At 38.1% G+C, this 15,291-nt stretch overlaps 1 protein-coding gene and 1 long non-coding RNA gene across 10 annotated transcripts in view; one reads left to right on the top strand and one right to left on the bottom strand.

Annotated features, from left to right (window-relative positions):
- PDE5A (phosphodiesterase 5A) overlaps window positions 1-12,570 on the top strand; it is a 58,369-nt gene extending 45,799 nt beyond the window's left edge. For all 5 annotated transcript variants that reach the window (XM_064149887.1, XM_064149886.1, XM_064149885.1 and 2 more), the window contains exons 15-21: window positions 3,031-3,118; window positions 4,237-4,337; window positions 4,432-4,509; window positions 5,516-5,579; window positions 6,122-6,196; window positions 6,703-6,786; window positions 7,389-12,570. In XM_064149887.1, the coding sequence (XP_064005957.1) occupies window positions 3,031-3,118; window positions 4,237-4,337; window positions 4,432-4,509; window positions 5,516-5,579; window positions 6,122-6,196; window positions 6,703-6,786; window positions 7,389-7,526 (628 nt within the window). In that variant the 3' untranslated portion in view covers window positions 7,527-12,570. The remainder of the gene's footprint in view (window positions 1-3,030; window positions 3,119-4,236; window positions 4,338-4,431; window positions 4,510-5,515; window positions 5,580-6,121; window positions 6,197-6,702; window positions 6,787-7,388) is intronic.
- LOC135178722 (uncharacterized) overlaps window positions 1-15,291 on the bottom strand; it is a 52,280-nt gene that overhangs the window by 28,804 nt on the left and 8,185 nt on the right. Inside the window, exon 3 of one of the 5 annotated variants that reach the window (XR_010303711.1) lies at window positions 4,973-5,259. The exons of 2 other annotated variants lie outside the window; for them this stretch is intronic. This is a non-coding gene — a long non-coding RNA (uncharacterized LOC135178722). Of the gene's footprint in view, window positions 1-4,972; window positions 5,260-5,515; window positions 6,042-11,178; window positions 11,257-15,291 lie in introns of those variants that run through there. 2 more of the 5 variants (XR_010303707.1, XR_010303712.1) reach the window with 2 other exon arrangements.

Genomic DNA, 15,291 nt, shown 5'->3' with positions numbered 1-15,291 from the left:
GACTGTGCAGGGACAGGATCTTCCTGCTCCTGTTGTGGATGTCCCATCCCCCACTTCCCATGCAGTGACAGCAAAAGGTCCCAGCTTCTAAGAGACAGTACCAGCTTTTCAGATTGCTCCCTGCCCAACCAGCTGTTTCCTGTCCATCTGGGGCTAGCATAGAGCTGAGATCTGCAGCCATTTGACACAAAGGTGCCTCCCTGCCATTTTGAACTCTTGATTGTTTTACTCAAATTTAGCCATGTTTTTCCAGAATTTTAAGTTGATTTGGATAAGATACATATTTCACATCACACTGAAAATTGATTTGGAATTATCTGTACTCTTTAGCTTTGATGAATTCTGGAATTACAGGAAAAAAAAAGTGAAAAAGTAAAAGTGTGATTAGGAACCTTCAAACAATTTTTACTAAATAAAATGTTTCACTTTGGAAGTTAGCAAAATGAAGCATGTGACCTCTTCCAAAATGTTCTCCATATTTTAATTTATAACTAAAAGTTCTTGTTTTTTTTTTTTTTAATTAACATTTTCAGATCTGCCCAAACTGTGTTTTCCAGTGAATTTTGTAATTGCTTCAATTAAGTCTATGCTTCTTTGATTAAATAAATAGCTTGACTTTAAACATGGTATAATGTGATTACTGTGATATGGCAATGTGTCCTGATCTGACCAGAGATGGGGAAAAGATACCCAGAAATATAGATTTGTATCTTTTTCTGGCAGAGTTGGAGAGTGGTTTTGAAGCTACCTTTGGAAGAAGTGGTCTGCTGTTCTCACTGTATATAAAGTAAGGTACTAGGGGAGGAAAAGTTTGCTTGAGGCAGAGGACACTGAAAGGCAGAAAATAAGCTGAAGCAGAATTCATGCTTTCAGATATATCTTCTGAATAACACTAAGACAGATATGTAAAACATAAAACCCCAAACTAACCCCAAAACTCCACAAAAGAAAAACCTTTTTCTAGTGCCCTAATAGGGGATTCCAGCAGCCACTGCAGCCTTGCAGTGATTTGAACCAGCTAGCTATTTTTTCTTCAGTTATTTAAAAATAAATTTCCTGGAAGACATCTGGAGATGCGTCATCTCCTCTCAGAAATGTCCTGGGAAAGTGTCATAGACAGCAAAATCTAACATTTGCACATGCTGTCAAGCAGAGATGATTACAGCTTAATAATTCAATAGAAAGTTGCATGAATTTTGTTTTTAAATCCCTCATTTAAGTCTGAATGAAAAGTTATTTTTTTCCAGGAACAGATCCTTTTTGCTTCTCTCTTGGAGACAGGGAGAGTGGATATTTAGTATATGATTCTTTTATTTTGCAACTAAGTTTCAAAAATTAAAATGGTTCTGGTAGCAGAAATTACAGGAAATTAACTGCTTAAAGGTCTTTTGCTAGATATGCTGGGGTTTTATTTTCTTTTTCTTCCAAACCCACATGTAAAGTAGGCAAGCACAATATGAAACCTGAATAACCAAACCACTACGTCCCTGGGCCTGGCATGGTGGTTTAACAGAACTGTGTTGTACTACAGAAGAAGTACATGAGTATATTTGTAGCACTTGTGTCTTCCCAGACAGCCAGAGTCTGGAAGTACGAGCAAGCTCTGGCTTGGTGCAGTACTTGGGAAGATAACCTAAGATATTTCTCACATATTTCTCTCTAGAGTCAGGATGAACTTTAAGGGACACACTATGCATCCCACTTAATTCAATGGGAATTTCACCCAGCATGTGTTGGCACCATCCTACAATTTGTTTCCTTGCAGAAAAACACAAGCATACTTGCTCTATACTCTTGCAGTGGTCTCAGAGGAGGTCCTGGGCAGCCAGCCCATAATCCTCAGGGGCTTGCAGCCTTTAATCTTCCTTTCCCTGTTTTTGTTTGTCTTTCCATCTTTCTCTCCGCATTTTTGTGCTTCTTAAATCCCCTGAGGCTCCTCTTATGACATTTATTTGAGTCTCTGTGTGCACTCAGTGACACAGGGACTGAATCCTGCAACCATTAATTCATGTGAATGATCCTTACCCATACAAAAGGTCCCATGGAACTATATGTTAAAATAGAATTTCTTACATGATTAAACATTTGTAGGTCAGATTATAATTAGAGTAACAGATTCAGGACCAACAGCAAAACAGACTTCCAGAAGTATCTCAATTCAGTTGAAGAGATGATGTAAGCAATGTGGGATCAGAGGCTGAAAATGAAGATACAGCAGCAAAAGTTAAGAACTGTATTATGCAACGGAGAATGAGCTAAATTGCACATTCTCAGGGAGGAGGTCTTTCGGTATTATGACTAAAGCTACTGAAATGGAAAACTGTATTTTCTAGACTAAGAGAACTTTAAATTCTGCATTCACACAGTTGCTTTCATGGTGGTTTTCACTGTAGAACCTACAAGCAGAAGCCTTGTTTCCCTTTTTTATGCTAGGCAAAATGTAGGCAAGGATGGTGCAGTAGTTTGGTCATGAAGAGAGTGGTGATGAAGTACCAGTACAGTTACTAATGCTGGGAGATTACTTGCTTAACATTTTATGCCCTGCACCAGAGTCCACTGAGGTCAGCAGGGGTTTTCCATTGGTAGCAGTAGGCTTCCAATGAGGTCTGCAGTATGATTTAAGAGCTCAGTGGTTGAGCTAAATGTGCTTGTCAGGAGTTTAAAATGTTTTAAAATGTCCCAAACCATCATGTTTTGCTTGTGGATGGATCCTTCTTGTTACCTTTCCTTTTCATAGAAGAGCTTTAATTCTATAAACCCTTCACTCCTTGTGTGCAGCTGGTCTCTACAGGTAACAGAAGGTAGAAAACCAGTTCCTGGTGCTCTGACAAAGTGAGAGCATTGTCTTTTAACTGTGCATTCATTTTGTTTGGCCAGTTATACAGAAGGGGAAAGGAACTGGACAAACACAAGCATGGGGGAGGAAGAGTAAATTGCTAATGATAAGAAAACATTAAAATGGAAGTTATTTCTAGGTTAGTATGATGTTTAATTTGGCTTCTCTATCTAATGGGTCCTTTTACTCCTCAGAAGTGAACACCCACTGGCTCAGCTGTATTGCCACTCAATCATGGAGCATCACCATTTTGATCAATGCCTTATGATCCTCAACAGTCCAGTGAGTGCCACATTTTCCTGTATCCTGAAGAAAACTATTCCCTATTTTACTTCTTATTTTTAGCTTTTGGACACATTCCCACCCTTATACATTCCTAAGAGATCTTTATTCCTTTTTGGGTAAAGAAAGCAAATGCAGCTGTTTTGAAATCACAATTCCATTGCTGAGTGCCACCAAACCTTTCCAAGTGTTGCCTGATAAGGGAAGCCTTGCTAATATCCTCTGGAGTACCTGCTTCCTTGGAGCAAAGGGGGGAAAAAAAGGCTTTGTTGCCATTTTCATGACCTCTTATGAATCACCAAACAAACCCAAGTCCTTGCTCTCATTTGAAAAAGCATTCTGGCCTAGACATACACAAAGCAGTCTTGATGAGCCCATGCCAAACACTGCTGATGTTGACATTCCAAAGTGAAGCCAAACCTAAGTCAAGTAAATATACAAATAAAACTGCATTCTTCTTGGTTTATATTATTATTAACTAATTCTAAGAGCAGTTATTCAGCACGCACAATCATTTCAAAGCAGTGTATTTTCACCACTCATTTTGTATCTCCAGTATGGCACTTCCAGCCTTTGTATTGTAATGATTCTTTCCTATTCAGTCAAGATAATACAGGGTAAAAAGTGAAGGCCAGCTGCCATTTCACCAGCTCCATCGTTAGTGCTTTGAGTTAACAGTGGGTTTCTGAGCATGTTATTTATGTTGTTTCAGAAAAGGACAATATTTTCATTGACATGAGGTGTACAGGCAGGTGCTGGAATCTCTTCATAGTTCTGCTTCAGGGAGGGTGGAGAAAGGGAAATGCTACAATATAGCTAGTGGCAAATTTCATTTTGATGAATGAAGCGGACTTAAAGGCTTTGATGCTGCTCTGCTTGCAGTTTCATTTTGTATTAGTCAACTATGGTGCTGTTGCTGGGTGGCTTTCTGTCATTACTCAAGAAGATTGGAATTTTTATTTTTAAATTGGGGAATCTGTGAAAGGAAGCAGGGCAAACGAATGACATCAGATTTCAGCAAGCAACTCGTAAGGCTTTGGTATCTAAGAGACATTCTAGCAAACTGATGTGCTGTTGCCCATTTTACTTGTAACACTGGTTTTGTTTTCTTCGTAAAGGGAAATCAGATTCTCAGCAGCCTTTCCATAGAAGAATACAAGGCCACACTGAAGATGATAAAACAAGCCATTCTTGCCACAGACCTAGCACTATACATAAAGTAAGTCAGAGGCCAGCCTGGCTGGAGGGTCATTGCTGGATGTTTGGATTGTCTCAGCGCCCTACAAAATCTTTTTGGTTTACTTATTTTAAAGGAGGAGAGGAGAATTTTTTGAACTTCTAAGGAAGAAGCAATTTAATTGGGAAGATCCTACACAGAAGGAGCTTTTTTTGTAAGTAAATGCAGAATGATTAAGAAGTCATTCAAGTTGCAAGTCTTCCATGCCATCTTGCTGTGAATTTCATTAAAACCAATAGATCTGTGTTCTCTGAGCCTGTACAAACTGGGACTGACTCAAAGGTCAGTCTTCCTGAAAGACTTCCTAAGTCTAACTTACTAAAGTCTGCAAGCTGTATAATAAACTTTGCACATGAGATTTCTGTTCTTCTGAAAGAGCATAGAGTTCCTCTCCAGCTATCATGTGCTTTTTGTTGTTGATATTTCATACTGAAATATTGAATTGCTGGAACCAGTAACCACAGATGCAGGACAGGTAGTTTGCTTTTTCCTTGATGGCAGTATGAAAAACAGAGGTTGAAACTAGAGACACACATATTGTAATGCACAGCTGCAGAAGAGCAGGCTTACACAGGCTGTCTCAGAAAGGAAGGATGCCCTACTTCAAATTCAGTGCCTTTTAAGACCCATCTAATTTAGTCATGTTCTATTGTCTATACCTATCTCAGTCCTTGGCCTTCACACTGTCAATAAGATGGCAGTCACTGCTAATGCCAGAAATCATAGAATCACAGAATGCTATGGATTGGAAGAGGCCTCCAGAGATCATCAAGTCTAAACCCCCTGCCAAAGTAGGATCACCTAGAGCAGGCTGCACAGGAACACCTCCATGTGGGTTTTGAACATCTCCGGAGAAGTACACTCTGCAGCCTCTCTGGGCAGAAATAAATAAATGTGGTATGTCCTGGAACAAATAGAACAAAAGAGTTAATTTGGCCAGAGTCCACCAAATGAGCCAGTCAGTCCACATTTACTAACTTCTGTGTGCCCATTTCAGAGAGGTGAAAGTCTACCACATCATCGAGCCTTGGCCAGCTTTATAACTTTGCTTTAATTTAACTTGTTTTTCTGACTTTGTTGTTCCTTTATATTCTATTTTACTAATCACCTGACTTCCATCATACAGTCATTCAGAGATTTCTTTCTGTTTTTCTCTACAGAGCAATGCTGATGACCGCATGTGATTTATCGGCCATCACCAAACCATGGCCAGTTCAGCAACGGGTATATGCTTAATTTTAAGATTTGCTAAATACAAATTCCACTTAACACCTTTTCCCTCCTTCATCTAGTCCTGATTGCTAAGACAGTGGTGGAATGCAGTCTTAGGAGGCAATCCTTCAGAGTGCTATATGTGGGGTGAAGACTTGCTCAGATCTTGTAGCAAGATCTATGCATTCAGCTATATCACCATCATCTGTAGGTAAATCAGGAATCTTTGTGCTTTCCAACATTTCTGTGTTACTACAGGGCAGTCAGTTGATAAATCAACACACTAGCATCAGCTGACCTTTACCTGTGTGTTGATTGTTCCAGCTGTTACCAGTGCCTACGTGACATTTTATTCATTTTGTGTTGTCTGAGTAAGTATCAGCATATGCAGGTGTTCTCTTTGTGCATATCTGTGCACAAAGCTAGCTGTTAAACTGGAGAGTCTTATTTTGGAGGGTCCCAATTTGACATATCCTGAGGAGAGATAGGAAACGGTTTTGATTGTAGGTAGCAAACAAACTCCTACAGTTGTTAATGTGTGAAATATCTTACAGATTGCTGAGCTTGTAGCTACTGAGTTCTTTGATCAAGGAGACAAAGAGCGGAAGGAACTCAACATAGAACCAACAGTAAGTGGCAGAATCATGCAGAATCACCTCTTTCAAAATTTCTTCTACAAACAGCACTTAACATTCCTTTCAAAAGCCACAATTTCTCCCACTGACCAGAATATAGGACCAACTTCTTCTCCATCTTCCTAGTAGTTTTCTCCTGCAGTTCCCAAACACCAGTGGTGTGCTATTATCTCTGAGCCAGAAGAGCAGACAGCCTTATTTCTTCTAAATTGGTATTACTAAATTGTCTTGAAAATACATTCCTAAATTGGTACCTATTTGCAACTTATCCAGTAACAGTGAGCTTGTCTATTTGGGCTCTGTCAGTCCAGAGGTAATCTCCCAGAGCAAGTCAGGCAGTCAAATTACCTGCATTACGACACATGTACTGATACCCTGCTGAGCTGAGCTTGCTGTGCTTTTTAAGTCCCTGCTTTTAATCCCAGCCTGTCTCTTAGGTTTTGGTTGGGGTTTTTATCTAATGCATTTAAACACAGAGCTTGTTTACTTCTTATTTGCAGGACCTAATGAACAGAGAGAAGAAAAATAAAATTCCCAGCATGCAGGTTGGATTCATAGATGCTGTTTGTTTGCAGCTGTATGAGGTATGGTGCCTAAGAAAGAACTGCAAATATCTAGCCCCAAATAAACTGCTCACTCTAGCCTTCTAATAGACAGAGATAGAAAACACTGGCCACAAAAGGATGATCTGGAATTGTCATCTTTGTGGTTTTGCAATACATTCAGTAACTGAGGAAACCCACTCAGCTAGAAATGGTGCTCACAGGGAAAGACAAAAGTCAGTGTGGAGAGGAACGTGTCACATAAGACTCTCCACAGCATGCAGAAATAGATGCTTTGGGTAGAAGCTTTACCACTTCTCTGTTGTAGTGAGAGTTTCTTCAGAGAGATCTCATCTCATCAGAAAAGAAACAATGCTCATGATTTTTTTTAAATTCTTTTTTCAATTCAACATTAAATATTGGAATCAGTTTTCCTTCACTCTGATACAGCAATGCAGGCACATCATTAAAAATACTTGATTATATTTCATGTTTGATGTGCAGCAGGAAGCCCTCCTAGAAGTTCAGAATGTTAGTTCAATTTCAGTTACAGATAGATCTCATATTTTGATCACAGTCATCTTTAAGGACACTTACTTTGTTGTTAAATGTAATCTGGTTTATATATTCTTACTTTATTTCAGGCCCTAACACATGTGTCAGAGGCCTGCTACCCCTTACTGGATGGCTGTAGGAAAAATAGACAAAAATGGCAATCCTTAGCTGAACAGCAAGAGAAGAATCTGATTAATGGAGAAAGCAATCAAGCCAAACGGAACTGAGATGCTGGCTGAACAACCACAGGCATATGTTCACACAGAAGACATAGTAATAGGGGAGTACTGCATCTTGCTAAACACTGTATGAATTTGGCTTATGTTTTGCCACTTCTATTATTTTTCCACGTGCCAAGCTACAGCATGCCCATGTATATGACAAAGTTATATGCAGATATATGTTTATTACATCCAGGTGAGATGGAAAAAGATCTGCAAGGGTAGTTTTTGCTACCCTGTTCCTCAAGAACGTACGAGTGCAGTTACTCAGCTATCCCTGAGAGCCTATTACTTTATAGATGTATATAGTTGTTAGTGATCATATTGTGGCCAGTACCTTAAAGACTACTGCATTTTGCACCTTTTTTAGTCCTCTTCCAATTATGCTGTTCTAAGTCATGTGCAGTCCTGCCTGTTCTCTTCCCAGAGGTTCAGAGGAAGGATTGAGACTAATTCTGGGGAGCCTAATCCAGCATATACTATGCTGGGCTTTGAAGTGTGAAAGCCCCAGAATCTGTGCACACAGTAGAGGTTTTTTCATATTAGAGGAATGTCTTAGCAAATGTCTTACATTTGGATGTATTTTTAAAACCTTCATAAATTACAAGACAATGAGGATCTTAGGATTTTTTTTGTAGAAGTGTTTATCCATAAATAATGGAAAGTGCTTGAAGGTTGACATTACAACATAACTGACAGACTGCCATGGAAGAATTGCTTACACTGAAGAAGCTGCAAAAAGCACACAGAGGAATGGAAAATAAACAGAATCATTTTCATATGCTGATTTTAACTTCATTTGGAATTCTAACCAACAGACTGAATCATGGGAAGGAAAAGTAGAGAATGTGACTGCAAGAGCAAGAGATGAAAATGACAGTGTCACTGACTGATTCTGTAGGCCAGTGCTGTTACGAAATGGCTACAACCACTTTGAAGGCAGTCCTATATTAACATATTTTATTTTTTTTTAAATCATTAGTTAATGTTAACAATCATTAATCACAATGTCTTAAAAGGAGTAGGAAACAATAATGCCACAGAGATCTGCCAGTTGCACATGAGGCATTAACGTTCAGAACAGTAAGCAAGCCATTAACTTGCACTAGTAAAAAAACCCAACACTGATCTTTTATTTAAATGAAGATGACTAATAAAAATGGTTGTGAATTAGGAACCAGTTCAAGAAAATAGACACCTAACACAATCCCCAGAAGAGTAATACAGAAACTAAGAGATCAGGGTCAGCTATCTAAGACAGGTCAGCAGTAGGTGTAACTTCATCTGCCGACAGAGAAAATGTCTTTCTTTTTTATTTTTAAACATCTAATAATAATTTTCCAGTTAAAATCAGTACGGGCATTAGGCAAAAATAATACATTTGGGGTCATACTTTGAAATGTGGGAGCTTGCTTCTGTTACAGTAATGCAGAAAATTCTAGTTGGAAATGGCAATAAATTCTTCCTAGGGCATTATCAATTCCTCCTTGTAAGAGGTTGATCAGACTTACAGTGAAAACAACCTCTTTTATCAGTCTCAGCATTTAGATAAAACATACCAGAAGTTAACAAATGATGAAGCAAATGTTTCAAAATGTTCAGTGATACTGAGTTTCATAGTCCTTTATTAAAAGTAGAATAAGGCATTCTGATACTCTGCAGCATTTCTGCCAAGTGAAATTATTTGTCACCAAGATAGTCCTATCTCAGACTCATCTAATGATTATCCATAATATATTATTACAGTGGAAATTGAAAGCGTTTTTCTACCAAGGTATTTCTCCTGATTCCCCCCACCCCCCAGATTTAAAGGGAAAAAAAAAAGTATACAATTTAGCAACAATGATGAACTCCAGGGCTACTGTTACATACTTGTATTCATATGCATACAGCGTAGACTATATGTATGTAGTATGTCACAGCTATGCAGAAAAATAACAGCCTGTCTCCAAAACACACACCTCCCAGAAAGTTTGTAGGTACTTTCAGATAAACAGAAAAGTTAGCTTCAGGATTTGTATCATCCTTGCATTTTTTATTCCTTGAACGCCTGAGATACAGAAATGTAATTCTTATACTAACTGATGAGATACATATTTAATATGAATAAAGTATATGTATATAAAGGTGTATTCTTGCTAGTATGTTGCAACTAGTAATTCGTGGTAACAACACAGCAAATCAACTATAGTGCTATCACGGTGTAGTGATGTGTCATTTACATGAAGATCTCAGTATTTCTTTGCTATCCTGTGTGTTCAGCAAAGCTTTGGTATGACATGAAACTATAACTACTGTGCAGAAATGCTAGATTCCTCCCTCTGACTTGAAAAAAATGAACATGTTGCATTTTTCAAAGGTTCACACAGCTATACAGTATGTGATTATATTCATTACATATCTGTACACATATATCCTGCAGAATCTATTCCACTACAAAGATTAAAACATACACAGAAATACAGTTCCTATCATTTAAACACTGTCATACACCTGTATCTGTATATATTGCTACAAACCTAAACCCTTGAAACTACTGTTTTAAGAACCTTAAAAGCACAGATTGCTGTAATTCAAGAAACTTAAGAGTAATCACATTATTTATATAGTGCTTTACTCTGCCCAAGAGCAAAGTCAGATTACACTGCTTTTGTGTCATGGCTTTGTGTGTCCTGTTTGCAGAAATTGCTCATTTGTTTCTTAGTGTAGATAGGTGAAAATATGAAAAAAGCCAAGCTGGTTTTTGCCTGAAATTCATTGCCTTCAGAATTCAACATTTTCAGACCCAGCAAGTGGATAATAGCCATTAATTTAATCATTAGTTGTGTGTTTAATTATTTCAGTTTGGGTCTCATATTCTCCCCGTTTTTTACTGTGTAACTAAAGCCATCAATGTGGATTACACAAGAAACAAGTTGAAATGGAGCTAAGCACTTTGTCAGTTCAGAATTCAGTCCATTAAAGCCACTGTGAAAATTTATATTTAAGTCTAAAGGCACAGAAATAATCTCCTCCACTAATTTATAATACCTGCCTTGGTGAAGACATTTAAGTTATTATTCTACTTGTTCTGACATGGACATACTTTCTTTTAAAGTCACTCTACAGCACAGTTTAATATGTGAAGTACATATTCCTTCCTTTTTGAGTTCCCCTTCTGAAAACAGTAACTTGTCACACCTATTGACATGTCCAAAAATCACTATCAACCCTACCTCTTCTAATAAAAACAGCAGTGAGGCTCTCCATCTGTTCTTCCAAAAAGTCACACACCAATATTAGCTGTCGAATGTCTAGGTTTTCTATTCTCTCATATAATAAAAGAAAGGAGGAGGAAATAATGTTGGGTTTGGAGATTATACTGATTTTTAAATAGTGGTTTAAAGTTAAAAGCAGATTACTCTCATATCTTCACAGAATACAAGTGGGCTAGTGATAAAGGAAAATATTCTGTTGATGACCAGATGATTTCTCTGTAGAAGAGCAGACAGAATCTTGATTTTATGCCTCACCCTCTGACAATTGTGTGCATATAAACTTTTGAACTCTAATGTATTTCATCTGGCAGTGGCACGAACTGACAAAACCAGAGGACTTTCTAGGTACCAGGTAACTGATTTTCCAAGCCCTTATACAGAAAGATTAGAAAGAGTCAGATAGAGTCTTAAAACTGGAGGATGTTGCCCAAGTGGTGTGATCAGTACTCCTTGCAGCTACGCATGACAAAACAGCAGAGCTTTGACAGAAAAAAAATGCCTCATTTAGAAGAAATTAATACATTTTTAAAGGCTTTATAGAGACCTAATACTTTAGTCAAATCTATACATTAGGAGTCTTGTCTCTGTGATGCTGTAATTTCTTTGTGTCACGTCACATGCAGTTTACATCCCACAAGGTTTCAACTTTATTTCACAGTTCCCTGCTGTACTCCTTCAGGGTCTTGCACTAATTTGAAAGATAAGCCTTGAACATTGGAGCATGAATTAAAAAAGTGAGTTTTGCCAGAGTATGATAAATATTGAGGGCTGGATGTTTTGGTGTGGACTTTCACAGGAACAAGAAACATCACCTGTGTGCCTGGCCTGGCAGTTAGTGACACTTGTTAAATACAGCAAATTGTGACAGTCAGACATTTTATCTTTGTCACTGCTAGATGAATGGAAATTGCATGGGAAAGTTTATTTTCCACATAAAGAAATTTGTTTCCATAGAGAAACTTGTATCTAAGTACCACTGTTTGTAAATGTATATTTATGTGACAAAGCTATATAATTGCTAGTTTCCACTAATGTTCACAGCATGAGCTTGTCACGCCAGGGCCTAAGGCATGCTCAAATGCCCATCTGCAAGTCAATTACATGATTCCCATTTATGTCAGTGGGAGTTGGATTGAGCTGTACAGAAAGTGAAATAATGGGTCAAATCTACCTTTTTTTTTTTTTTTTTTTTCTTTACACATACAGAGGGACCAAACTCTTACCCTTGGTAACACCTGCCTCACCTGCTCTTTGCTGTATTCAGCTACTGCTGATGCCCAAGGTACCTTACAGATGTAACTGAAGACAGAATTTGAGCCCTCTTTGTATTCACATGGCAGACACTCGCATGTGTCTCTTAAAGAATGTAGTGTGAAATGCATTGTAAATAGTTTTAATATACATTTCTATTATAGTTTAATAAAAACCTTAATCACAGTCACTAGCCACTGAGTTTGTCCAGTTGTATTCTTTTATCTTTTCAAAATCTTTGAACAAATCTATAATTTCTGGGCATACTATTTTTTTACTAGGTTAAGGAGGTTACTCTGTATATTATGTTTTGCCTTTAAGCAGTATTAAAGTCTTCTGAATGTTATCTGTTCTGCCCTGTGACTACTTAAGCTAGTTGCATTAGTGAATAGAATCATTAGTCCTACTAAAGGTACAGCTGATGGAGAATATAGAGTCAGGTTAATTTTTATGGTCAGACTGCTGCTTATTACTTATTTCTCATTCTTCTCTTTGTACTCTTTCATGATTTTTAAAATAATAAAAGACAATGTTGAATTTTACTGTTTGTTAAAAATTCTACCTCAATAATGTTAACACCTCACTTTTCTCTGATTTACACCATTGCTTCCATAAGTTTGTATTTTAGAATAACGTCTCTAGGTCCTAGAAGTCCCGAAGATAAAAACTTCACTATTAATTATCAAGACAGTTGTAACATAAATACTGAGATCAATCAGTGGTAAAATATTTCTATTAAAAGCAGCAGAAATCATCGACTGCTACTAACCACTAGAGAGCACTGCAGCCACACTTACTAGGACTGCCGGAAACCACTTTTATTTATTGGGTAAGCAGAACTGGCAAATAAACTGTTACACAGATCCATCCTCATCCTCTGCCACCAAAGGTAGCAATCCCTGGGGTAGCATGTCAGAGAGGTGGAAATAGTCAACGCAGTGACTTCAAACAAGTTAGGAAAAAAATATTTTTGACAACAAAAGTCTCATCATGTGCAAACTGGTGATCCTAAAAGTAACTCTAGACCAATGGGCTCCTTGGCAATTTCTGTTCCTTGCCTATTACCTTCTCCAAAGCAACACATCAGACCTGACTTTTTTTAGCTCTAGGCAAAACCAAAAAGTATGTACAACCCTGACAAACAACACCCTCATTCAAAAAGTTATGAAGGGCCAGATTTAGTTTAGCACAAAACACAAGCACTGTTTGCTTGAACCAACTGCAGTTTATGAGTGCAACTGAACAACTGCCTATGTATATTGACATATATCAGGTAACCATTTGCTGTTGGGACTACAATCTTTCCAGCCCACCCACCAGCCTAGTCATGCTCCTGGTTGGTCTTCATTGCCCTGCTGAATTTTTTAATTCAAGTCAACAAGAGTGCTGCAAAACATTTCGTACCCTGCCCAGACAAGAATATAACCTTGAATGAGGGCATTTTTATTGAAAATCAAAGCCAATATAACACTTGCACAACTGTAACAAATGGAAAAGACAACAGCTTCTTTCTCCAGCCGTATTTCCAGTAACAGTGGTGACAGTTACTGTTGCCATGAATTTCACATTAACATGCCATTGAAATGTGTGAGTCTGTAAGCTTTAGGATCTAAACTGATGGAATCTGACAGACACGGACTTTTCCAGTCCTTCAGAGAACAGCATTACTTAGCATGTAGACCTTTGGAACATCGATTTCAGTTGAAAAATACCACAAGTTTTAAACACAGTAAACGTTCAGTATTAACAATTCAGAATTTCTTGAACTATCTGGAAGCATGTTTCCCCCCATTACTCCAAAGCTCTTCTTTTATATAGCATGGAAATTTATTTTTGTACTTCCTAAGAAACTGCACTGTTCTCCAAACAGTTGCTTTATTTTCTGAATTACATTCTGAACCTGTAATGCCAAGTAAAGATAAAAATCTCTTTCCTGCTGTAGTATGAGGGTAACCAATTCAGCCACAGCCTGCTATTGACCACCCAGCTGTTCTTAAAGGCCAAGCTGGTGAGAGGCCTGGAATACAAGCCCTATGAGGAGAGGCTGACGGAGCTGGGGGTGTGCAGCCTGGAGAAGAGGAGGCTCAGGGGTGACCTCACTGCTGTCTACAACTACCTGAAGAGAGGCTGTAGTCAGATGGGAGTTGGTCTCTTTTCCCAGGCAACCAGTAACAGAACAAGGGGACACAGTTTCAAATTGTGCCAGGGGGAGGTATAGGCTGGATGTTAGGAGGAAGTTCTTGCCAGAAAGAGTGTGTAGCATTGGAATGGGCTGCTCAGAGAGGTGGAGGAGTCACCATCCCTGAAGCTGTTCAAGAAAAGACTGGGTAAGGTACTTACTGACATGGTCTAGTTGAGTGGATAGGACTGGACTGGATGATCTTGGTTGCATAGGTTGGAATCAACCTGGTTGATTCTACGATTCTATGATAAAGAGATCTATACTTCACACATCATGAATGATCTTCACCAAAAAATAGGAGCAAAATCTGTGGTTAAATCATACCACTAGTTTACATGTGATATATTCACATTTCTTTGGAATCCTTTGTTTTATAGTAGTTAAGTCACTGGAACATTTTATAATACATACAGCATTTTAATAAAAGGGAAATTCCAGTTTACAGAGAAGTAGAGAGGCCAATTCAATCCAGGTCACAGAGAAAGTCTATCTCTGAGCTGGAAATAGAACCAGGATCTGTATGTCTGTTCTGCTTTTTTGTGAAACATGAAGAATTGTCTTGAAGCCATCTTTTTCTTTTGATTACACAAATATTTAAATATCTGAGCCACATATGGTGCTCTCTTGCTACTATACTGAGCTCAGAACTCTGAAGCTCACTGTTTTACAGATGAGATTAGATTCAAGTCACTACTCACATCATCATATTAATCTTTGGTGGAGTTTGGAGCTATATCATAATCAAAAGCAGAAGTGTATGATCAGCAAAAAGTGATGCAGAGATGAACTAAAAGTCCAGTTTGGTTTTGGAAAAAAAGAAAAGACTGTGTGCAGACTTTTAGTCCTGTACATTGTTAGCTTTCAGTAGTGTACATTGGACTATAACCCAGCCCCACCCTAGATCATATTTCATATTCTGAACAAAAAGAAACCACTTTCCTAAATCTGATTACTAGTAAGTATTTGTCTGGAAAATGCAGGAAAAGAATATTGAGATTCAAATACCTTAGATAAGCCCAACACAGAGCCCTGTGGGTCAGCTGATGCATCAGTCTCTATGTGACAAGTGACAAATGGCACT

The sequence above is a fragment of the Pogoniulus pusillus genome, chromosome 10 (assembly GCF_015220805.1).
Source record: "Pogoniulus pusillus isolate bPogPus1 chromosome 10, bPogPus1.pri, whole genome shotgun sequence".
In the NCBI taxonomy this organism is placed as follows: domain Eukaryota; kingdom Metazoa; phylum Chordata; class Aves; order Piciformes; family Lybiidae; genus Pogoniulus; species Pogoniulus pusillus.
The sequence above is the reverse complement of the archived record's forward strand: the minus strand, read 5'-3'. Positions and strand labels throughout refer to the sequence as shown.